A 26,944-nucleotide genomic window follows, 5' to 3' on the forward strand; every position below is an offset into this window, starting at 1 on the left:
CATAAGCTTTTTTAGCTGGACATTTATGAGTCAGTGTCAATTCATTTTACACATTTACCTGTGAAAAGCAAACACCTTCCTATACAGAATGAATACTTAGATTTCACAATACTTTTCACTGAAAGTTTGAATATTAATAAACATATCTGTCACATGTACATGTACATGTAATATGGCTGATATGTATTTTCATCAAATTCTTGTTCACACTAGACTCAATTTGTAGCATCATGTGTTTGATAATGCTTATACATACAGGTACATTTACATGCATACATCTACATGCATAGTGATCAGGCCTTTAAATAAGAGGCGGTACCAAGTAATTTTACCCTTCTAAGCTACTGAAAGGTACCTCCAGAATTTTATTATTCCAATTAGTTTCATATTAGAGAATGATGAAAAGTTCCTTCTACAAAGAAAGGGTATCAAATTGAAAAAATTAATGAAACCACTGAATGTTACCTTAAAAAATAAGCCGTATTAATATTCTTATGCCAGTGTGAACAATAGTGTCTTAACCAACAAAGTCATTTAGTCAAAGTTTGATGTTTTATGTTGTGTTCTAAAAAAAATGTGTTCAAATTGGTTTTGTATTGTAACTAAATGTATATTTTTATATTGTTACATTGATTGACATAATACATTTGTATCATCAGATCAGTGTATTGTTGCAGTCTTATTACATGTAGATTATCTATGGAGCTGGTTAAAGAGTTATGCATGTTGTGCATATCAATATCTGAACATAAATCCATACCGCATGTACGTATCTGATAATCACTAGTAAATAAGAAGCTTTGGAGTATATTTTAAATGTACAGTACATCCAGAGAGGGAGGGTTCTCTTACTTTTATTTTGGTGTCCAGTGGGACACAGAGGTTTGAAGAGTCCACTCCTGAAATCCTCCAAGTGATTTCTTCCATCTAGGAGTACACATGAGTATTTTATTGTCTTTTTGGAGTCACTCCAAGTATTTGATTACCTTGTGTATTGTAATCATGTTCACCTGACAGGTAAGACAGGATGTAGGTGGTACTCAGGATAATCAGGGTAATAAGAAACTGCCAACTGTGAGTATTTTATTGCCTTTTGGAGGAAGTACGCCAACATCACTCCATGATTTTTATGGCATTTTTGGGAATTTCCTGGTGTTACACCAAAATAGGAGTTTGCTAATCTATAATCTCTGGGTGTATTGTATACTATAGTAACAAAAACATGAATATTTACACTACTTATCTTTGATTACCTTTACAGAGTTACCCAGCCCTCCATATGAAGTTTCTGAGAGTGGTTATGCAGGATTCTTGCTTCCAATTGACATCTATTTTAAGAACGATGAAGAGCCAAAGAAGACTACGTTTTTGTATGATTTGTTCCTTAAATTGGATGATACTCCAGTCAATCATATGAGATGTGAGAAATTAACATTCAATAACCCAACTGAAGAATTTAAAAAGAAACTTCTTAAAGCTGGTGGAGTAGATATTTTAGTAAATGATTAAGCTAGAAATATACAATGTATGTTCATGGCCATCTATAGGTATAGGGCGCAAGATGTAAGTAAAAAACTACTGATTTCTTCTTTTCCTACGTGTTCCTATCAAGAAGAAAAAATAAAAAATAGCCCTATCCCAATTTTGTTTCACCTTTTTATATCAGCATTTTTATACCCCCATCAATGATTGGGATTAGAGGGGGCCACAGGCCATATATCACCTTGCGTAAATGTGCCATTAACAGAAAGTTTTACTTATAATGAGAATAGGTACATGTATGGTGTATATGTCAAAGAGACAACAACCCTAACGGGATGAAAATGTCAGATCAAGGTCATCCATTCAGATCTTCAATGATTGACGAGAAAATCCTCATACCACAAGGCAGGCTGCATCTGGTCCCAAAAAATCATTATACACAGATACAGCAAAAGAGTTGTCCCTATATACTTATGTAACATAAAAAAATAAACTAAAGGGGAATGTTAAAGAATGACCCATTGAAATTCTGAAGATCATTAAAAATAGCCCATTCTCAAAATTTGAATCCCACTCACTGCCCCATTCAATGGTAGGATAGTATTTGAGAACTTCCTCGTCTGTTCATGCTTCCTCCTGATGTAATCAACAGGGAACATTCAGACAGTATTGATTTTTGCATTATCTACTATGTCATAAGCATGAAAATGGAAGCTCACTTTATTTTCCTTATATTTTGTCCTACAGTTACATTTGTTAAAGTTAAAAAAAAAAAAAAAATTAAAAGACAGCGAATATTTTAATATCTTATTCATGTACAGTGTGAACATTTTTTATCAATTTTAAAAATGTATTTTCAACCTGTGTAAATCTAACACCTGTCATAACTGAACAAATTCAACAGTCAAAAAGGGTTTTATTTAGACAGGTTTACTTTACATGTAAGTTCCCTAACAAAACATGTAATTTGCAGAGAAAACACAAAAATTAAAAGACAGCGAATATTTAAATCCTTATTCATGTACAGTGTGAACATTTTTTATCAATTTTAAAAATGTGTTTTCAACCTGTGTAAACTTAACACCTGTCATAACTGAACAGATTCATCAGTCAAAAAGGGTTTGGTTTAGACAGGTTTACTTTACATGTAAGTTCCCTAACAAAACATGTAATTTGCAGAGATTGGGTAATTGTAATTGTAACCATTAATCAGTGGTACATTTCTTCAAGTACTAGTAATCATTATGATCATTATTCAGCCAAAACTCTGATTACATGTAATTTAATTTAATAAATTACTTCTCAAAATACCCTGTAATTCTGATTACTGTATGATTACATTATGATTGTGATGGAAATATTAAAGCCTCACATGTATCTATGGATAATGTAATATGTCAACAACAAAGAAAGAGTAAAATGATTGTTAATTCTTCAATGCCTCTTTGTGTAAATTTTAATTTTTTTTTTCTTCTTTCTTTGGTGAAGATATTACGAAATGTTTATTCAATGCCAACAAGTAAAAAAAATGTAATTATTGTAATGCAAGATGTTTGTAAGAGCCATCAAAAGATCCTGTACAATTGTTTTAATGAATTTGATAAGAAATACAAAAGTAAAACCCAAAGGTACATTAAATTTTATCCTCTCAATGCAAATGCCCTTGGCTAAAACTTATCGACTGCCGAAATGGAAAGTGAGTTAATTTCATGATTTTAAGCTACATGTATGTTTGTGTACAGTGAATGTTTAATGTTATTGTGGAAAGGGAATCTATGTGGTTTGATAAATTGGTACAGGTTGATGTTCTACTGTACTTTAAAAAATAAAATGACCTGTTGTTAATTCAAAGAATTTAAAGTCTTATGAAGAATATAAATAACATAAACAAAATGTTCCAAACCTTTCACTTAATTCATAGTTATTTGCAAATTCATTGTAATCAGATGTAATCATGATCACTTGCCAATGTAATCATTAATTTAATCAATTACTTTCAGAAATGCCGTAATAATTAATTTAATTTAATCATACATTTGACAAAGTAATTGTAATTTAATCAATTATGTTTGAAGTAATCGGTACGATCTCTGGTAATTTGGCACCTATGACAAAGACACCCCCTTTATTATTTGTTGATGTCCCCTACTAGACTAACTGTGTGTATGTTACATTTAATGTGATAATAAAGCTGTGAAAATGAAAATTGAGGTGAGATGTTTCAGATAATAATATGTTATAAACTTGGCACAATTACATGTCCATACTGTGAATCCTCAGTATTTCCAAGTGCACTAACATACATGTAAGGTAAAGAAAAAGTCACCTATGTTTCTGCCAATATGCCTTTAAAAATAGGGTGGATTGTTAAGGAAAACTTTTAACTGGTTCATTTTGGAGACACATTTAGACTTTAATAGTGCTTGGCAAAAACATGGCAAAAAAACTTAAGTGTAGGCACAAAGAACTTTGGGTCAGTTCTTCAAAATTCTCAATGACTATCCTGAATAATATCGAAATGTATAGGATTCAACAAGCCAGAAACAGAAAAGTACACATCATTTTACTAGCCCTGGGCTTTTGGCCTGCAGCTAAAGAGGAGCCCTGCATGACAAGTAACTTTTTAAAGCCTAATTGGTTGGTCAATAATAAAAAAAACAAAAAAACAACAAAACAATTAACTAAAACACCAGGAAATGTGAATATGGTGAATACTTTATTTCTCATACATAAAGTACAGAGAAAATTCACATATTTTACATAAACATTTACAATGCATGTGTATACAGAGTATAAATAATCTAACCAGGAGGTACGACCTTGGACATAATTATTTTTACAAATTTTGCCAAGTTTGTTAATACAATAACATCTTTAGAATTAAACAACTGGTTATATTTTAATACATTAACCCTTGTATGAAAGTGATTTGAAAGAAATTTTCTTCTTTCTTCATTGAAGAAGTTGCACTCAAAAATGTAATGAAATTCATCTCCAATGTCATGACTTTCACATAAAGTACACAAACGTTCATTTCTAGGTGTATTTCTCCACCTACCCGTTTCGACAGGCAAACGATGTGACCCACATCTAAATCTACATAATAAATGCATAAAATAAGGAGGTAAAATTGAAAAATAATTTTCGAAACATAATTCAGTCTTGAATATCTTATAACAATAACACTTTGATGAATTTGAAATTTCTGAAAACCAATCTTGTTTAAATTGATCTTTCAATCTCAATTCAACACTTTTTGCAATCCATTCTGGATTGAATTGATTTGGTGATGTCCAGACATTTGACATACCACAACTATCAAAAATATTTTTCATAAAAACTATCCATTTACTATTAAATCCATAGTTAGCAAAATTGATATACAGTAACTTATACAGAATTGAAGAGAATTTGTTATCTTCTCTACCCTCTAATCGGCACCAAAACTTAACCATACGTATCTTAACTGCCAATGAGAGTGGAAATCTTCCCAATTCCCCATATATAATAATATTTGGTGTAGAAAGCTTCAATCTGGGTATAGTCTTGCAAAAGCGCAGATGCACTTGCTCTAATAAGTCAATATTCTCAAAACCCCAAATTTCTGACCCATAAAGTAATATAGGTAATATAGCTCTGTCAAACATCTCTAGTTGACATTCAATAGATATATTATTTCTACGACAATTCTGTATTAAGCTGTACATAGCTTTAATAGCTTGTTCTTTTAAAAACTTTCTAGTGGTAAGAAAAGAACCACTTCTAGCAAAGAAAAGCCCATGTATTTATAGCTTGTAACTTTTTCTAATTCTTCGCCATTTAAATAAAACTTTTCGTCATCTCTTTGTCTACCTTTTCCAAAGATAAGAATTTTCGTTTTACCAACATTTATCTTCAATTTCCATATCTCACAATAGTCTGAGAAGTTATTTAACATCAATTGTAAATCTGCTCCAGACTCAGATAACAAAATAGAATCATCAGCATATAACAATAACAATATCTTGACATACATCATCAACTCATTTTCAATATCTCTTTCGATAGATTCTAGACCTTTCACGTTAAAGGATTCTAGATATGATTGTAAATCATTTAAGTATAAAGAAAACAAGACAGGTGATAGATTTTCACCTTGTCTAACTCCTATTTCGCACTTGAAAATATCTGAACATTCATTATTATGTCTAATATATGATTTCACATTATCATACATATTCTGAATAATACACAAAAATTTTCCGCTTATACTATTACCAATCAATTTATAAAATAAAGAGTTTCTGTGAATAGAATCAAAGGCTTTTTCAAAATCGATAAAAGCACAATGAAGTTTCTTTCTTCTCATCGATATAAGTTCGAAAAGAGCATATAAAGAAAAAATATGATCAGTTGTGGCGTAGCCACTTCTGAATCCAGCCTGATTTTCATGTAATAAAGATAAATCTTCAATAAATTTGTTCATTCTAGTATTTAGTATAGAAGTAAAAATTTTACCAAGACATGACAATAAAGTAACTGGTCTATAATTCTTTGGATCCAACTTATCCCCTTTGTTCTTATAGATAGGTATTACTATACCCGTCAACCATGCCTCAGGCACGTGACCTGTATCAAAGATCAAATTAAATAACAATACAAGTATATCACTCAAAACATTAAAAGACGCAGCAATATATTCATTTATAACACCGTCATCACCAGATGATTTATTATTTTTAGCAGACTGCACTGCTTTACATATTTCGTCTTTGGTAATTATATCATTTAAAATCATATTATTTTCTATATCAGTATCATTATCGATAATATAATCATGTTGACTATCAGTTTTATTTCTATTAAGTTCCTTAAAAAATTCAAATAAATCATCAAGTGGAATATTAGTACTCTCTCTTCCACTTCTACGGCGGAAAATTTTCCAGAAATCCTTCGGTTTATTCAGTCTCAGATGCTTCATCTTTGCTTGCATCTCCCTATTGAATCTGGCAATATTCTCATCCATAACTTTTTTATAGTGAGTTTCCGCCATTTTCAATCGGGTTCTGAACAAACATGAACCATACTTTTTATAAAGTCGCTTCGCTCTGCGAAAATCTTTCCGAGATTTCCTGCAATCTGTATTAAACCATAACTCACGCGATTCACGAAATCGAGAATTTTTTCTGAAATCGGATACACCGAAAGTATGCTCCGCAGCATCTATTATAATACTCGTAACTTCTTGTGTAAAATGATCAACCGATTCTTTATCAACTAACTCGTCATTATCAACCGCGTTAAGCATATAAGTATATAAAGACTGAATCCTAATAGGATCTAGATTTCCTTCAAATTCTTGCCTTTTATCTGGGTCCCATCTCCTTATCCTTGATTTTGGAGCCACGTTATTCTCTCGAGTCTCTTCGGAGAACTTGTTTGACTTCAACGACAAGGCCAAAGGAGAGTGAACATCAGACAATAGGGAACTAAATTCCATAACTTCAAAGTTTTGAACAAGGCACAAAAATTTTCCTGTGCTACAAATATAATCAACAACACTGCTATTCGTACAAGTAGGATTTCCAACTGAATCCTTTCCAACTCTTCCATTAAATATAAATACATTATTATTTCTGCAAAATTCAATATATTTTCTGCCATATGAATTTACAACAATATCTGGGTTATTTCTTTTCATATTTAAACCCATTTCTTTAAGGACAATAGCTTCATTAAATTCATTTATATCTAAAATGTTTTCAGTAAAGAAATCATCTATAACTGCTTGTTCAATAAAATCACATAAATTACCCGTCCTAGCGTTCATATCGCCCAAAAGACAAACAAATTCATAAGTTCTATTAATATTTTGAAACTCTAGTTCAACTTCTGAAAAAGCATCAACTGTAGCATAAATACTACCCTCGGGTGGTATATAAATTATACCAAAAATAACATTATGATCAGTTTGTAAAACTTTCTTATCTAAACTTAACCACAATAAATACGGACTATCTGTATTAATAACTTTTACAAAGTCCTTTAAATACTTTCTATAACCTAAAGCTATTCCTCCAGATTTATTCTTATATCTCTTTCTATTTTTACATTCAAATACAAAATCGTCATTACTAATGTCATCGAAATCGTCAAGTTTAGTTTCAGTAAAACAAACTAAATCGAAATCATTCAACAGTGATCTAAATTCAGGATAATTTAATTTTGTTTTTATCCCGCATACATTTAAACACAGTAACTGTAAATTCTCTTTATTGTTTACAAAGGAATGTCTCTCACTATCAAGGTCGTCGTCTTCGCTTGACTGGCACAGTTCATGATCATTGTCCGTTAATCCTCCACGGTTTACCTAACCATATCGAATTGGTTCAAAGTCAGGGTCGTCGTACTACTGAGATTTCGGTCGCGCACCTTGTTGTTCGTATCTCGCTCTCATCGCTCTGTCGTCTATTTCCATATCCGGGTCCGTCCGCCTATGCAGGATAAATTGTCTTCCATCAATAATAAGTTTATCGCGTCGGAAAAACGCCTTCTTCTCTTGTTCCTTGGCCTCTTTGTAGTAAGGCCAGAGTTCCTTCCGGCGATCATTGATCTCCTTCGGGAATTGCTCATTAATGCTAAACGCAGTACCTTTCAGATTTGTAGGACTTTTTCTAACTGTTTCACGGTCATTAAATGTTTTAAACCTGCATACAATTGGTCTCGGTTTCTTATCTTTCCTTCCAAACCTATGAGCCCTCACAAATTCTATTGGTGCTTCGAATTTCAGCTTCTCCGTCATAAACGTTTTTATGATAGTCCCGGTTTCATCGCTCTGTTCGTCTTCGTTTGATTCGGGTATGCCTGCGAAAACTAGATTCTCCCGCATTGAACGGGTCTGTAAATCAATGTGCCGTTCTCGCAGCTCTACCAGTTCTCTAGAAAGCCTGTTAACGTGCATGTTAACTTCACTGTGACTTGTTTTAATTTCATGTATCTCACTTTTTATGTCAGCACTTTGCTTTAGACTGGTCTCATATTTATCATTTAGAAAACTGATACTTTGTTCCATATCTGCCACTCGTTTCGTCACATCATCCACATTCGTCACCAACGTGTTCATAGTAGATTGAAATTTGTTCAGTTTATCAGACACTGAATCCAAAATAGATAATTTGTTGAATAACTGTTCTACTTTATTGGTGAGATTATCAATTTTAATACTTTCATTCGGATGACTTAGGACTGGGCTGAAGACGGGTTGTGGTGTAACTGTTGGGCCTTGTGGTGTGTACGGGACATTATAGTAGCCATGCACCGGAGAACTTTGGTTTGGGTTTGGGTTTGGTAAGCCTTGGTATTGTTGAAATACTGGCGTGTTAAAGTTCGGAGGTATCAAGCTTACTGCATTCATGATTAAGAAGGGTTCTCTATTTATGTCGATAGCCTTGTTTATGTTTACATTGGCGTCGTGATTACAGTTCTGTTTACCTGGTTTTTCACCTGTATGTCCACTTGTGTTTTGTGTATTCGATTTTTTACGTTTCTTTCCATTTTTGTCGTTGATATTCGAATTCATATATTCCCGGAAGTCTTCTATCACATAATTCACACCGATTTCAAAATAAATTCTGCTTCAAAATGTCTATTTATGTATATTTTTGTTCCTCAGAATTCAGGTCGACCATTCTACTCTACACATGCGCACACAATGTAACATTGTTTTGTTTTTTTGATATGCAATCTTGTACATGTACTTCTATATTCTAATTGTCATGCATTCACTAGTGATGTATTGTTTTTTATTGTATTGTATATGTACATGTATTGTATGTTGATATTTAATCGAAATAAATCTATCTATCTATCTATCTATCTATCTAGAGGTTCTATCATATGCACATAGTGCACTAGTGGTAATACTGCTGTTAAAATTCTTGGTTAAAAAGAGTCTAAAAGATACATTTAAAAATAGTCATCTTGGCATTATTAGAATGTTATTTTTAGTGAAGTTCAATTTGCAACTACAAAAAAATGCGTCTATAAGACTTAGTGTTTTCTTTTAATGTTACAAGATATGAAATCAACTCTATAATATAAGAAGAAAAATGATGTGTTCATTTTCCGTTTTGAGAAAAATTACATTGAATGTAGAGACCATGGTATATGCGCGAAAATATGAATTATTGGCTAGTTTTATATCCAAAACTTCTGACTTTTAATAATTGTTTCCTTCCATCAAGGGGTTCATCGGAAAGGATATACCTATATCAACTGAAAACAATTGGTGTTTAAAATAAAGGTCAAGGTCATAAGAAAATTGAATGATTATAAAATAAAAAAAAATATTTAAGAGAAATTAATGGAACCAAGAATCGAGCGAATACACCGTGTCTAACACCTAATGCAGGTTTTACGGTTCCAACGCCGGTTTACGTTTTTTTCTAACGCCGATGTTTGTTAATTAACATTTCATTTCCTGAGAAAATAAGTGGGTAGTCTTAGTAAATTGATCTGACATGATTGACAATTTAGTTAATCTGTATAGCAATGTGAGCATTCGGGGCTACAATGATAAAGCTAAAGGCAGTTGCTTGTATTCATAAGTAAAGGTACATTTTTCTCAATCATTCATGAAAAGCAAATTTTGTCTCATTTTCAGCTGTTCACCTCGAAAGGCTCTGTCGTGACACTCATAATAATTATATGCATATTTTGGTCAGCAGAGTTCTCGAATTTTCCCGTATTTGCGAAAAAAAAAAAACACGGACTATTAATTTAACACCGATCGAGGGCCTTTAGATTTGTAAAGCCTGGTAGCATCTGCAGTTATCGTACACTACTGCAGGAAAATAGTACCATTGGCATACCCCACTAAATGCAGACAATTAGGTCCACTTTATAGGTATTTCTGATACATAATATTTAATTCTATTATTAACGCCAATAAACAAACCCAATAAACAACTTTATCTGTGAACTAAATATGCTGATTTCTTTGGTTTGTATTAACCACGATCCAATTAAAAATAGTTGACCTCTATCCTCTTATCAGTACCTGTTCATTTCTTTGCAGTTACTCGAATAAACCAGTTGTTCAGTGTCGATATATTCAAGTTGCCTATTTATTTTTAGAAGCATAAAAAAACATATTATGCTTAGCTAGAAATGAAAACCCTAATCATATAATTGAAATATAAAGAGCAATGCTGAGCTGAGTACCAATTGAAAGAGCTGTCCTCATGTATTTCATGCATGCCCTGGTGGATGAAAGGGGCAGTGGTTACGATGAAGAAACTTGTACATTGTATAAAGAAAGGGTTATTATTTGCCACTTATCTTTTGTACCTTTTTTTCAAAAAGGTAGCATAACCCCCGAAACCATCCTGACGTATTTTTATTACGATTACCGCCTCATGACATCAGAAGCCCTGATCTGACATGTGAAAATAAAACTTTGCATAGACGATGCCATAGAAATTTCGATTGTGTATTTCTCCGGAATTTTGTAATATCTTTGGTCTGGTGTTATTGGTTTTTGCAATAATCATTCTATCTGGCTATTTTAGCCATGTGTATGTTATTATAATACAGCTGTAGGTGCTCCAGGGCCTTAAGTTCATGAGAAATGTTTCCTGCACCAGACACGATTGGTGAAAATATATTCTAAAACTTTACCGTTAATGTTAAAGTGTGTGGTTCTGGAACTAGATGCCCAGTGCTTTTACATGACACATAGGCGTCTATGGAATAACTTGTAGCACTTGAGCTGTAAAGCTAATCAGCTGAGAAATGTAGCTAGTTTAGAGGAACCTGTATTTAAGGATATGATTTATTTCAATGATCGTGGTTTAATTTTGAATGATTTAACAGGCAGTTTCGATCTGGAGGTCGATAAATTAAATTTTTGTCACCTTTCCTCCTTGAATAACTTCTGCTTTGTTTGATTTTCATAAAAAGACACACCACAATATACGAATTGAAAAAGGCCATTTGTTACAAAATGACGAAAACTAAGTACCAAAAGGACATCAGCAAAACACAACTATATTTACAGAGATTTACAATTAGTCTAGAATAAACTGAATTGTTAAAATACTGGAAGTACATAACTAACCCATGAATAATATCTGAGCTGAAAATGAAAGTTGAGGGGCAGATAAATTGAATATCGACATGAAAATTAAAAAAAAACTGGGAATGGCCAGCTAGTAGTTTGTAGTTCAAATATGCACTATGTCGGAGAGTTTTGTGTTTATTCATCTAGGTGTTCCATAGAAACCGATATCGAACTTGAATATTACGCAAACTGGCGCACTGCTACGATGCATCAAGAATTTTGGTGTATGTGTGGTTTTTAAATGTTCTTCGTAATCAGAATGGTGAAATTAAAATTAAAACAAAGAGTTCAATATTAACCATTTATAATAATAAGCCTGTGTCATGTTTGAATTGGATCCCCGTACTAACCATTTATCCCATATTTATGCAATCTGACGATTATTTTAGGCGTAAAAATTCAAACCGGTCGATATAAATTGATTCAGTAGATAAGTACTTTGATATACCTAAATTTGATATATAGATAAGTTTGAAATATTAATAGACTAACAAGCAACGCTCTTATAACCACAGTTGTCAGAAGTGAGGTTTCGTGATCAATTGGGATTTATTTTGTAGCTTATGATTTTTGTAACAAAAATGGTCTGCTATGGTTAAATGTGTCACATGACTTTCATTCTGACGCAGTCGGTATAGTCTCGCTTTTCACCCTTTGACCTTAAAGACGCTCTTCCATGGAAATGCAATGCACCAGATCGCAATTCTGTTTCCCGATTGACCAAATACTGATAATATAGTGCATGCCTTCGAAAAAAAAACCTATCGAAATTGAGTGCCATGATTGTGTCATTTCCTGAATGAAATGCAGAAAATTATAAGTATACAGAAAGAACAAAATTTTACTGCGTCGGCTATCTTTTTTTTAAAGATAGTACTTGTAATACATGTATATATGTTTCTGTTCAAAAAGTTTCTTATCTGTAATAAGAAAATTCACTAACATTAGAGCGCTCGCCCTGTGGTTGGTACAGAGATCCCATATCCCGTATAGTCTTACATGTACTCCAAATTACCAATTATCATTATGTACCTTGTATGCTCATATGTTCCCATGTAACATTTTTTTAAAACAAATGAAGTGTATAAATACTTGGGTTTTGTCGTAAAAATAAAGCCTGTATTTTGAATGAGGTTGAGGAACAGGGCAAAATTAAGATTTCGGTGAGCATTTTACACGTCCTGTGCCGAGTACACATTTTCGACAATATCACAATTTTCTTTTTAACCGGCTTTGAAAAAGTGACAAAAATGTTTTAATTACCAGTCCATATAAAACTCAGGCACTGTCTATGGTAGAGGTGATTCATGATGTAGAAAACCCACCAAACAGACGCTAATTTTTCAGTCTAATCATGCTACATTTTCGCTTAACGATAGTCCTCTCTGTATTCAGATATGTACTTTTGAGAAAATGATGCATTTATCTCCCACTCGAATCAACCAAAATCAAACAAAATCAAGAACTCTGGACAATGAAATTCATACGTCGATATAATGGAAAACTCTGGACAATGAAATTCATACGTCGATACAATGGAAAACTCTGGACAATGAAATTCATACGTCGATACAATGGAAAACTCTGGACAATGAAATTCACATGTAGATGCAATGGAAAACTCTGGACAATGAAATTCATACGTCGATACAATGGAAAACTCTGGACAATGAAATTCATACGTCGATACAATGGAAAACTCTGGACAATGAAATTCACACGTCGATACAGTGGAAAACTCTGGACAATGAAATTCACATGTAGATGCAATGGAAAACTCTGGACAATGAAATTCACATGTAGATGCAATGGAAAACTGTTGAAGATGACCCATCTGGTATTAGAACTACAATACAGGCATGTGACAGTATAACATCTCCGGGATTTTGTGGTATTTTTTATTCGTCAGTTCGTGTAAATGTGAGAAAAGTACATGTATAAGCGTTCTCAGACTAGTGAAGGTTTATTTAAGGTCAACTATGACCAACCAGAGAGCAACTTCTTAGTGAAAATATACACACATTGCAGCAAAGGTTTTAATCAAGAGGTTTGCCATCGAACATAGCCCAGACATATTGCTTTACCGTACATTTTAAGTGACATCCCACCAAACTGATTGCATTTGTTAAATGAATACAACATTTATTTCTATTGTTTTAATTTATTTGATTACACATTCTAATTTGTATTTTACTTTGTTTGATGTACCTCTAATTGAATGTTCTGTACTAATGATCTGATCGGGTTATTTGTATGAGATGGAGTAGAGTTATTATTATGTTATTATAAAAGTGAATTTTCGGGGGTGGCCTACTCCTACAACGTAAGAGGATGGAATTCCATTTCTCCATGGCACCAAGTCAGAAAATAGCTCGCCAGACAACCTCTAGCAATGCTGGAATAGGGGTGGCCCGCCCGTCCATTAAAACCAATTATAAAAATATCAGCTCAACTCCCCTCAGTCGACCAAAGACTACATGGACCCACCATTGACACATATCAATGGGTGCATATTTTGTTTTGTAAGACATTGAAAATTGCATCAAACACGATTTCAGAAATTAAAAGGTTATTATTTTTGAAAACAGATCCTAGTACATGCATGTGGAAGAGTAATCAAGGGAACCAAGGTTATAATAGTAATCAAAAGAATGCAATCCAGGGACAAAGACCAGACATGGAAAACAGACATACACAACAAAGAACATAAAGTAACTAATATCATACATACAAGTAACAAAAGCAAAGCAAAGATTACTCATACTTTGTAAGAAATAATTCCAAATTATCTTCCAAATATACAGAGGAAGATGTGTACAAAATGCTGGAATTTTTAATCGACAACATATTTGTCCAGTGTGATGGTCGTGTTTTTCAACAAACGGTCGGCATTCCAATGGGAACAAATTGTGCTCCTTTACTTGCTGACCTATTCCTTCACTCTTATGAGGCTGATTTTATAGCTGATCTGATCAGAAAGAAAGAATATCGTTTGGCTAGATCCTTCAATCTCAGTTTATATAGATGACGTATTATCTTTAAACAATCCTAATTTCGGGGATTTGATACATCACATATACCCAAAAGAACTTGAGATAAAGGATACTACAGACACTGTGAAGCCAGCCTCATATCGTGACCTACACTTAGAAATCGGTGGTAAAGGAAAACTATTGACCAAACTTTACGACAAACGTGATGACTTTTCATTCAGAATTGTCAACTTTCCTTTCATCTGTGGCAACATCCCTTCGGCTCCTGTGTACGGAGTGTTCATATCACAACTCATACTTTATGCCAGAGCTTGCCGAAACTACGCAGACTTTTTGTATCGCGCTAGAACTCTAACAAATAGGCTTCTGGAACAGGGTTATGTTGCTACAAGATTGAAGTCATCACCATAGAAGTTTTATGGTCGTCATCATGAACTCATGGATCTTTATGGTGTATCCATCAGCAACATGAAAACTGATTTATTCAACGGGTCATAGTTTTCCTTTCGTCGTTTGTCTACCCCGGACTTGACTTTTTATGAGCAACTCGGCGGGTGTTTCTAGAAAAGCAGAGGACGCTTACCCTAACGGTGCACCTGGTCCATGCTCCCAGTTTTTAGTGTAGTCCGGATTGCTCATTTACTTTTGTTACTTTGTATGTATGATTTTAGTTACTTTATGTTCTTTGTTATGTATGTCTGTTTTCCATGTCTGGTCTTTGTCCCTGGATTACATTCTTTTGATTACCGCTATAACCTTGGTTCTCTTGATTACTCTTGTACCTGCATCACCCAAGGGGGAAGCAGGTCTAGGAGTTGGGTTACTCAGTCTGTCTGTCTGTCCGTCAGTAACACTTCTGCTTGTTATCTTAACTCCTCTGAAAATATTCCACAGAAATTCCCGAAACTTGGTATATAGCAAGAACATCATATGTACAATGTACATGTACAAATGTAATTGTGCATACTGTATTGTCAGGAAATTTAGATTCTCTAACTTTAATATGAGTTAAACCCTTTATGTATAAGCTTGACATCACAAGTTCTCTGAAACTTCCCAACATAAATTCATAAAACTTGGTATGTACAAATGTACATGTAGCAAGAACACCATATCATATATAGTTGTGCACATTGTCAGGAAATTTGTATCCTCTAATTTTTGTGGAAATTACATGTACATGTATGTCCTCTTAAACAAAGAAATTTACTGGAAATCATCATGTACATGTATCAGCTTGTCATCACTACTCATCTAAACCTAACAAAAAGAATTTCATAAAACTTGATAATTGTAGCAAGAACACCTTACACTGTATGTTGTTTTGCATATCTTCAGGAAATTTGATTCTCTAATTTTTATCATATGGGAATTACATGTATGTTCAGTAGTTGTGTACATGTATATCGGTCTGGTACATTTTTTTAATTCATTTCCCTCCGCAACTATACATGTAAATCACAGTTGCAGTGTTGCACAGGTCCTGACTCCAGACATTGATTGGACTTGCTTGTTAACTTACGTGTACATGTATGAAACTTCTGAGATTTGTTGTGCTTTTTTTGTAGAATTTGTAGAGGAATAACTAGAGACCTGAAAATGTTTAAAAGGCAGCTTGTTTACATGCTTAGAAGACGTAGAGGAAAATGTATCAACAAAATATCAGAAGGAATGTACCAACAGCTCTTTGTTTTATTTGCAAGAATATTTGGCTTAAATATTGTGTGAGTATTTGTTGTAGTCATGTTACATGTAGTACAGTACCTGAACAGATTCTTGCAATTATAATGGCGACCGTTCCTTCATCAATCGGTTTCTGATCAGTCAGCAATTTGCCAAACTGATTCATTAAACCGATGATCACTACCATTTTACATCACAAAACTGATGATTGGTTAATATACATTTTTGTATTGTATGGATTGGTTGGTTTCAAATTTTCTTTCATGTAAAATCATTTAAAAACAAAAATTAATATTATTTGGAGCTCACCAAGTTGGGTGCATGCAAAACCTGAATGTGTAGTCAAAGATGTTAAATTTTTCTGTTTTCATTGTTTTTCTGTGACAGAGAGCCCTTCACAGGCAGGTACATGCATCTGTATCTGTTATAGGTAAAATAGCCAATTGTAACATACAAAGTAAACATAGTCCTGTAAAGTTCAGAGGGTCACAGGTCCATATCTTTATATGACAATGTACATGTATGTTGATATATTCAAATTATACAAAAAACTTAATTTCTGAATTAATTACTATATACATGTACATGTAACAGAATCTTTTGTTAATCGGCACCCAGTAACATTTTATGCAAATTTTTCATTTACCTTTAGCTGTAAAACGGAAGAAATATGTTCTTGCACTTGTCATCTATTGAAGATCTTGTGTGAGAAATTCTTCGTCTTTTCACTTGTTCTGCTGCCCTCCACTCATCTAAAAACGGAATTTCTCACACTCATGAAAGAAATCCTAGGTCTTCAATAGAGACCTTTCAAACCTCCATAGTTAAACTGTACTGTATTTACAATGTACACACATTTGATAAATGATATAAATTTCAACATTAATTCATTTTTAAATATTTTTTAAAATTTTCAAATTTATAATGAAAATACAAGATGAAGATTTAAAAGTAAATTTAATATCACTTTTTAGTGTACATGTTGTACCTGGCCCAAAGGGCAATGTGAGATACATTGTGTATTAACATTACTTGGCATCTGTTGTTGTCTGTCACTACTGAACCAATTACATGTACATGTAGTGCACTCCTTGAGATGTTTAGGTTTCCTGCACGCAAGATACCCAAATGCATGCTAAACGCTCACCAAATGCACAATAGACAAAAGAGGGAAAAAAAAATATTGGCAAAGACCAAAGAAAAAAAAAGAAAATAGAATGAATGAAAATATATATAACATAATAATAGCAAAAATTTATATATAACATAATAATAGCAAAAATTTATATATAACAGTTGAATCAAGAAAATAATTGTACAAATACCAATAAATGCTTCTATCATGCGTTTAAATGTACGTGTGTATCGTGTGTTTTAACAAATGCTCCTTTCGTGTGTTTAAACGTATGCTCCCAGCATGAATTTAAACGAACGTTTCTATAGTGCGTTTAAAGGAATGCTCTTATCATGCTTATGGTGCATTTAAACAAACACTTCTATCGTGTGGTTATCGTGCAGTTAAACGAATGCAAAATGGTGTGAAAACACACAATAAACGATGCACGAACACTAATATGGGAAACGTGAATATTTCAAGGAGTGTACCAAATGTTCCGTAGGGTATGCTATCTAGAACTGATGTGGTGATTTCTGATTCATTGTTAGACATGGCTGCCTTTATTAAAAACAGAACATAGGGGCTGGGTAGCAGTTTTTAGCAGATATCTCTACAACTGTTAGGTTTAGCCAAATTCTTACTGGGATTACAGTGTTCAGCATGATTAGTTCATTGTGTGGTTTTATTTTTGTGTAAATTTGTTGGAGTTATATCTATAACATTCTTTAATGTTATTGTTTTAAAAACATTTTCTTTTAAACTACTGGACAGAATTCAATGAAATTTGATATAATCGAGCGTTAGGATTTTTTTTCCAAGGAAAAACATGATCGCTATTTCAAAAAATAGAATGTTGTTTAGCAAGCAAAGGGAGGGATTCCAAAAATTTGAGCCGCTTGTTAGTTGATTCATACCAATCACTTATAAAATTTACAAGATCTGATTAATCATTTCACATACAATGCATGTATCATATACCGCTAGAAAATTGGTCACCAGTCATCAGTTATCAACCTCTCTGCTTGTCAAACTGTCCCATACATGTATTTTCGACTTTCCTATTTGGTCAGCAGACCAGATCCCTCCATATCACACTTAAATCGGGCCTTATTGCCATAAAACTTTAAAAATACGTTTAAAATTTAATAAACTTAGTTGATGTTTGTGACATCATCAATGCAAAGACTTTGATTAGATATACCATGGAAGTTAAGAACATATTCTCTCATACTTTACTATTTTTAGTTTTGTGGTACAGGGGCCAGACCTTTGGTGAATCAAAGGTTATAGAATAACTGTTATAGATTAGGGTTATGAGGATTTCTTTTTCTATATAATTGTAACGTTTGGAGAAAATCAGTGGTTAGTACATTTAGTATTGTTACATGTACATATAAACATGTAAATGTATCATCAGGAAACCTATTTTTTTTTCAAAAAGAATGTATATGAAACTTCTAAATAATGTTTACAGTTTTATAACCTGCCAAATTCATTGCAATGTAATTTGTAAGATTGATTGAAATTATTTCAGTGTCAGTGTAAATATACAAGTATACATTGTACATTGACATGTTTGTACATGTACTTACAGTCCATATTGGTTAAATATATGTTCACAATTGATATTTTTAATTTGACAGTTCAGTTCAAGAGTTATTAAACATAACAATTCATATTTTGTAGACAACAAAAAATTAGATAACTAACCTCCTTGGTGGTCTCAAGCTAGTATGTGCATGCTTGCCTCAAGTTTGGATGGTTGTTGGTTTTATACTTTAGCTGAGTCACACCAAAGAGTTCTTCACTGTATGTTACTACTTCTCCACCAAGCAAGTAGTATTTCAGTTGATGGTTGGCTTAGAGTCTTAAGAAAAATGTAGTAATGCCTACTCACAGGCTGTTGATTCTGTAAGCTAGCACAATAAAGATCCAGCTCAGCATTTAGGACTAGTACAAAACAGGTTATTTTTGATTGGTCAGTCCTCCTCGTCCTTAAATGCAGTGGGCAGAGTTAAAAAGAGGATGATTGTGATCTAGCCAACGACTTGTGACATTTTTGGGCCGTTTCCAAGTCATGAATTTCTGGCCACTATGTGTCTTGTTTTGTTTTCACTTTCAGTTTTCTTTATGGTGCTGGAATCTATAGTGGCAACCATTTCCCTGTATGTGTGTGTTATTTTATTTTGGGGCCAGCTACAGCCTGCCTTTTGGTGTGAGGGTTTCCTCATTGTTCATTGAGGTCTCATGGATGGCATTGAGTTAACATTGTTTTCATCCCGGTGGTGTGGTTGGCGCTTTGACATACTCTCCCTATCCATTCTTGTTATATGTAATATCTGTCACGGGATGTTACACCATAATCAATCAATCAATCAATCAATTAATTAGATAATTTATACTGATATCTCTCATTTCTTACAGTAATGGCTCCAATTTTGAAAAGTACAGTTTAAAAATTAATGATACTGAGATTGTTGCTCTACCAGATGGATTGATATGTCATCCTACAGATTTAAAGGAAGACAAGATATGTGGTGTCATAATGGTAAAACAGTCTTATTTTAATGATGCTAAAGTCTTTGACAAAATTTTTCCCAAATGTCATCGTATGCATGTATACTAAACATGTACTACTACTGCCAAATTATATAAAAGCAAAAAACTAAGCAAAAAATAAATCAAAAAAAAGAAACAATAACAGAAAGCAAAAAAAAAAAACAATAAAAAAGACAGAAAATAGACAGAAAAAAAAACAAAACAAAACTTAAAGAAAAAACAGGTTGCACTTTGGAAGTAAGTGTACATGTAAGTAAAGTCACAATGTCTCCACTAAATACTGCATACCCACCAGGTAACTAAATGTCTACATACATAAAAAAAATGAATTGCATGTAAGGAATGCACTTAAGAAAAAATGAGACTCCTTATAATATTGATCGTTCTTGTAAAATTCAGGTTTAGTTGGGGTAATATTACCAAAAGTTAAATAATCTTTATTTTCACTATATAGACACAAAACACAATGAAAATGCTATGTATGTGCTGCAGTAAATCATTTCTACTTGCTAAAGTGAACATGCAAGGTTAAGGTTTAAATGTGTATCCAAAGAATTTAGTTTAAAAAAAAATTTGCTTTAAATTACATTTAAAATTTTCTTACTCTATCATTTTTCTGAATTTATAGGTGAAGGGATATGGATGTAATGATGAAAATGGCAAAGATACTGAAAGTACAAATGATGCTCATAATGCCCAGCACATTGGGTCTTCTTTAAAAGGTCAGCTTGGTGGACATTTCCTATGTACTTTACCACACTCAGCCTTTGGAGTTTATGGGCTGTATGGATTCCTTGTACAAGGAACAAATGTAAGTCTCATTCAGAAATCTGCGCCAAATAAACTTACGTACTTTAAGGAGGTAGACCTAAGTTAAGGGATACTACTCTTTAAAATCGTTTATATTCAGGCTTTTTATATCAATCTCATGTACGCATCAAAGTAACTTGGATTGATTTCATTTTATTTCAAATGGAAATATGAAAGGCTTAGGTGAAATTGAATATGATACAAATATATCACTGATTTCAAGAGTTATGCCCCTTACTCCAGGTCTACTTCCTTAAAGTATTTCTCAGTCTAAGAATCAGGAAAATATGTACATGTACATGTATAAGGTTTTGCACATGAAGAAATTTTATTACATTACCCATGTATTTGTATATCATAACCTGAAGAAATGGCAAATCATGTATTTGTATAGATTGCCTTTCTAAGATTATGATAGGTCAAATTTAGCTTGAATGGAAATATGGCAGGACATTTTTTCCTGCACTTTTTCCCTATATAAGCAATAAAAATATCTAGGTCACAGATGCTTCAAGATGAATTTAAATAACTTTTCAGTTGTTTTCCAGATGAATTATTTAATGAAAAAAAAACCAAAAAACAAAAATTGGCATGCATCACAGCAACAAATGTTATTCATTTGACTCTATCAACTGCCATTTTGGTATGCCTGTCAAAGATCTTTCCTTTCAAGTTAACACGATGTACTGTAACTTGAGAACCATTACTTAATAAACTTTAAACTTTAAAAATTTGATTATTATAATGATCTGTTGGTCCATATACTTTTTGGAGAATATTCAGATTTTTTATGGGAATTTTTTCTTTTATTACATATCAAAGTGTATCATACGTTATGCCAGAGCTTACCGAAACTACACAGACTTTTTGTATCGCACTAGAACTCTTAACAAATAGGCTTCTGGAACAGGGCTATGTTGCTACAAGATTGAAGTCATTACTACAGAAGTTTTATGGTCGTCATCATGAACTCGTGGATCGTTATGGTGTATCCATCTGCACCATGAAAACGGATTTATTCGATGGATCATAGTTTTCCTTTCCTCGTTTGTCTACCCCGGACTTGACTTTTTATGAGCAACTCGGCGGGTGTTTCTAGAAAAGCAGAGGACAATTACCCTACTGGTGCACCTGGTCCATGCTTTCAGTTTTTAGTGGAGTCCGAGTTGCTCATTTGCTTGTGTTACTTTGTATGTATGATTTTAGTTACTTTATGTTTTCCGTTGTGTATGTCTGGTTTCCATGTCTGGTCTTTGTCCCTGGATTACATTCTTTTGATTACCGATATAACCTTGGTTCCCTTGATTACTCTTTGAAAGCACCACGTTCTAAATCAACTTCATATTAACAGTCTGTATATGTTTTTAAGAAGTTTGATATTTATTTTCTGAGTTATATATGTTAGTTTACATGTTTCTCTGTTACTTGAAAGCAAAAGTTTTGTATTGCTACTCAAACATCTCATTTATAATAAGTCCTACGTGGTTCCAAATTGGAAGGGTAAAATTTAGCATAACATATGAAACATGTGTATGATAAAAACATACTTGTATATGAGGAAAAGGGACAGGGCACTTTTCATGTCCTGCTATGATAAAATTGTTTTTTAATTATTTTTTAAATGTAAGTAAAAATAAGTTAGTGAACTTGTTGATTAAGCTTGAAATAGTCTTCTGAAGTGGATACCTTTGTAAGCAGCATTGTAAAAGGCGAATAGATGACATTTTTCTAATATTTAAAGTAATACCTTAGGAAACTGCTATTTGCTTTATCATAATAATAGAGTAAGCCTGAAGTCTTACAAGATGTTGTTAAATACGGTAAAGCATGCATAAACTGTGCCTTGAATAAAAGATAACCTGTCTAAACCGTGCCCTGAATAAAAAATAACCTGTCTAAACCGTGCCCTGAATAAAAGAAAACCTGCCTAAACATGACATGTTTGAAGTACCTTTGAAACAATTTAAGTAGCAGTTTTTTTTTATTATAAAAATCAGACAGAAGGTGATTCATGCCTGAACCTTACTCTGAATAAAAGAAAACCTGCCTGAACCATACCCTCAAAATAAAGGTAAATCTGTCTGAACTTTACCCTGAATAAAAAATAACCTGTCTGAACCATACCCTGAATAAAGATAACCTGTCTAAACTGTGCCCTTAATAAAAGAAACCTGTCTAACCCTTTCCCTCAATAAAAGAAAACCTGCCTAACTTGTACCCTGAATAAAAGACAACTTGCCTAAACCATGTCCTGATTAAAAAGAAACCTGTCTAAACTTAACTCTAAATAAAAGAAAACCTGTCTAAACTGAACTCTAAATAAAAGAAAACCTGTCTTTACTGTACCATGAATAAAAGAAAACCTGTCTAAACCATGTCCTGAATAAAAAGAAACCTGTCTAAACCATACCATGAATAAAAGAAAACCTGTCTAAACTGTTCCCTAAATAAAAGAAAACCTGCCTAACTTGTACCCTGATTAAAAGATAACCTGTCTAAACTGTGCACTGAATAAAAGAAAACTTGCCTAAACCATACCCTGAATAAAAGACAACCTGTCTAAACCATACCATGATTAAAAGAAAACCTGTCTAAACTGAACTCTAAATAAAAGAAAACCTGTCTAAACTGTACCATGAATAAAAGAAAACCTGTCTAAACCATGTCCTGAATAAAAAGAAACCTGCCTAAACTGTGCCCTGATTAAAAAGAAACCTGTCTCAACCGTACCTTTAATAAAAGAAAATCTGTCTAAACCATACTGTAAATAAAAGATAACCTGCCTAAACTGTACCCTGTATAAAAGATAAACTGTCTAAACCGTACTTTGAATAAAAAGAATCCTTTCTAAACCCTATCCTGAATAAAAGAAAACTGGCCTAAACATGACATGTTTAAAGTTCCTTTGTATTAATTTAAGTAGCAGTTTTTCTAAAAATCAGACAGAAGGTGATTCATCAGGTCAAAAAACCCATCAAATACAATTTTATTTCTTGTACAAAAACAGTTACTGATCACATAACCAGTCTTAGTTTTTCATTTGGTTGTTGCGCTTTAAAAAATATATATAGATTGTACATGGAATTGTCACTTTGCAAAAGTTATCGTTCTTGATTTGACTACTTTTGGTTGATTTTAGTGGGAGATGAATGTATGATTTTCTAAAAAGTGCAGATCTGAATGCAAAAGTATTTATTGTCATGTGAGAGTATTGCAAATGTAGACTGAAAATGCATCATTTGTTTGGTGTTTTTTTCTACATCATGAATCACGTTACCCTTGGCAGTAATTGAATTTTATGTGAACTGGTATTTAAATGTATTTTGAACTTGGGAAAATCAAACATTTGTCTTGACCGAACAAATTCTATGGTCCAAGAGGGTTTTGGCTTAAACTGGTTTCACTGAATAAGAGTAATAGGTAGACTTTTTTATTCCTGTTGGGCCTTGCTGAATCAGTTTCATATTGTTACATGGATTGCATGGGGGATCCCTGTCTTCATATTAATCTTAGATAATCAGGGTTTTTTTCCAGGATTTTGAAAGCTTTAGCCACTTTCGTTTGAGAAAATGAGGACCTTTTTAATGGTATATTTTTTTTAAACTATGGTAATATTTGCATCTGACAAAAGATATTTCAGAATCATCTGTTATTTACAGCACTTTGTAAACACAGTTTTTTTTTCACAGTCATGCAAGCATGTTTTCCAGAGAATCCAAAAAGCATGCCTGAGATTTAATTAAAAAAGAAACTCCCCAGCTTTTAAGAGTCATCAACAATAGAAATCCCTTTACACTCTTATAAATTAATCAGGGAAATACAAGTGTACATCCCTGACATAGTTTTAAATGTACATGTATTTCATATAAAAAATGCTGTTTTCTGCATTGCCACCCTTTGTAGAAACACAAAAATACATCTAGCACAGTGTAGATATAGAACTGCCTTAACATGCACCAGTGCTACATTGGACAGATATAAAGGTCTCAGTATCGTATTAATTTTCCCATAGACTTCTATAGTGAAGTGCATATTTTTAGGATTTTTTAAAAAATATGTAAATTGATTCAATAAAACTTTCACTTATGTAGCATTTCTAAGGACATGTGAAAAAATAATTTCCCGCAAAGAAAATAGGGTGAGTCCACGAAGATCGGACAGAAAAGTAGTCTCGAACTATAAATAGCTATTTTCCCTACTTTCACTTTCGTTTTGCACTCACCAAACCAACCTTTTCAGTGGAACATTTTTATGATATTGTGTTAGATTTTCTTTTAAAAAAGTTCTTCATCTTACAGTGTGATGTTTGCTCTATTTTATAAGTCATTGTTCATATCTTTTGACAAAATATTAGTTTGTAGAGAGGCAAAAAGAAAATGCACTATATTTTTATAGCATCCATGTTTTGACGTACACCTGCTCAGGGATATGCAATACGATACTGGTACCTAAATATTTTCAAATAGGTATTTCCCTATTGTTGCCTCATGAGATTCTATTTTTTGCAAAATTTTCAACTGTGCCTTTGGGAACTAGACTGAGTTAATGACAAATTTATGTCATTATTTTTCAGTTACATTTAGTATTGGTCCCTGAGGAATTCATTGATAGTATAAATGATATCTTCAAGATTGTTAATATTGCTGACATTCAACTACAAATTGTAGTGACACCGGAGTAGTGGCAAAATTACCCACATTTGGTTTACACTCAAGTTTGATTTACAAAAATAAATGATAAATTACTTTTTATGTCATTTTGAGACAAAGTTAATGAGCAGTAAAGGAATTTTCAAAGCAGCAATTGTTACCCGCATTTGAACTTTCACACTTGTGTGGTCAGAGATCGACATTTACTCCATGTGCGGTGTCTGATTAGTGTAATTGGCAACTTAGGTGATTGTTTACGCAAATTTTTTTATACCTGTTGAGAGTTGTAATTAGGTTGGGGTAATTAAAATGTCACTTTCGCCACTTGAACCAATGCTGAGTTACAGCTCTTAATGTATTTTGTACTTTCAAAGATTTCAGGTGACGAAATGAGACTCAATTATTTTCGTCATTCTGAAGTCTTTCGTCATTGAAGAAAATGACGAGCGCTAGAAAAATCACTGGATAATTATGGGTCTAGCTTAAAAGCAAGCAAAAATGTACGCTAAATTCAGCTGTATTTGTATATCAAGCAGATAAGAGGATAATTAATTTGAAAGAGCAATTAACCAAACTATGGTCAAAAGTGCCAAAGAATGCCTAGATTCAATGAGTGTGCCGAACTTGTTCAGAGCACGAGTTAAACCTTCATGCGTTCTTGGTGATCGTATTTTGGTTAGTCACAATTACCAGTTGATTATAGATTTCTACCATTATTGGTTGCTATTTTCAGCATAAATTTTGAATTTCGTGAATGGAGGATTGATATTTGTGTTGTGACGTTTTGTCACATTTTAGTTGGAGAAAGCTAAATAGTAAAAGTACAGAATTTATTTCACATTGTGAATTCTTGGTTTTTTTTATTTTACACTTGGAACATTCGGTAAATCACTGCTTTGTTTATTACAGTGCAGAATAAAAATGACAAATGGATGGATTTAATTGCTCACAAATTTAGAAGTTTTGGAGTAATTTTGAGCTTATATATATATATTTCTAAAAGTTCCATAGAAAATAATAAAATTTTTCTTTTCAGGTGACACTGACATCTTTTAAACCAGAAGGTGATTATTATTCAAATTTGTGCAGTGGACATTTACAGAATAAACAAGCAGAGATACAATACACTCAAGACTATAATATTCTTAGAAAAGAGGATAGGAGAGAGTTAGTACAAACGTTCTTAGACATGGGGAAATTGTTAGAATATTTTTAGGTGAAATGCTTGGCCTGATTGAATGTTTTTTTAGTATTTTATTTTTTTATCAACATAAACCTTGACACTAATAAAATTAAAATCTGAACTTATTCAGATTACAATAGCAGTTACTGTAAACGTATTAATTTTCGCGATTGCTAATTTTCGCGTATTCTGTCAAGTGAACATATGCAGGGGTATCAATTTTCGTGGTTTCAAAATTAATTAGCGTTATATAGTGTTAATAATCAATTTCGTGTGTACTTTTTTTGCGTCTGTCAGATTTAATGCAGGCAATTACTGAACATCAAATTGCGTTAAAGAAATTTTCTTAAAAATCCACATATCGCTGTG

The 26,944-nt window shown here is 32.9% G+C and overlaps 2 protein-coding genes across 2 annotated transcripts; one reads left to right on the plus strand and one right to left on the minus strand.

The window, feature by feature from the left end:
* Positions 1-1,358: 1,358 nt before the first annotated feature.
* Positions 1,359-26,721, plus strand: LOC148621232 (uncharacterized). The gene is made up of 5 exons (XM_088575369.1): positions 1,359-1,563; positions 16,143-16,298; positions 19,799-19,922; positions 20,562-20,744; positions 26,429-26,721. Exons 1-5 carry the CDS (start codon positions 1,502-1,504, stop codon positions 26,606-26,608), a joined length of 705 nt encoding a protein of 234 aa, XP_088431495.1. The 5' UTR covers positions 1,359-1,501; the 3' UTR covers positions 26,609-26,721.
* LOC148621233 (uncharacterized) lies at positions 7,072-9,084 on the minus strand. The gene has a single exon (XM_088575368.1). It carries the CDS (start codon positions 9,038-9,040, stop codon positions 7,871-7,873), a length of 1,170 nt encoding a protein of 389 aa, XP_088431494.1. The 5' UTR covers positions 9,041-9,084; the 3' UTR covers positions 7,072-7,870.
* Positions 26,722-26,944: the final 223 nt, after the last annotated feature.

This window comes from Perna viridis, chromosome 3 (assembly GCF_037379345.1).
Source record: "Perna viridis isolate PV_CMFRI_1.1 ecotype Kerala chromosome 3, ASM3737934v1, whole genome shotgun sequence".
Taxonomy (NCBI): domain Eukaryota; kingdom Metazoa; phylum Mollusca; class Bivalvia; order Mytilida; family Mytilidae; genus Perna; species Perna viridis.

Coding starts and splice junctions, on each gene's coding strand:
- LOC148621232 (XM_088575369.1), top strand. CDS start 1,502: ATGATTAAGCTAGAAATATACAATGTATGTTCATGGCCATCTATAGGT. Junction 19,923..20,561: donor AGATATGTGGTGTCATAATG/GTAAAACAGTCT, acceptor CTGAATTTATAG/GTGAAGGGATATGGATGTAA. Junction 20,745..26,428: donor TCCTTGTACAAGGAACAAAT/GTAAGTCTCATT, acceptor TTTTCTTTTCAG/GTGACACTGACATCTTTTAA.
- LOC148621233 (XM_088575368.1), bottom strand. CDS start 9,040: ATGAATTCGAATATCAACGACAAAAATGGAAAGAAACGTAAAAAATCG.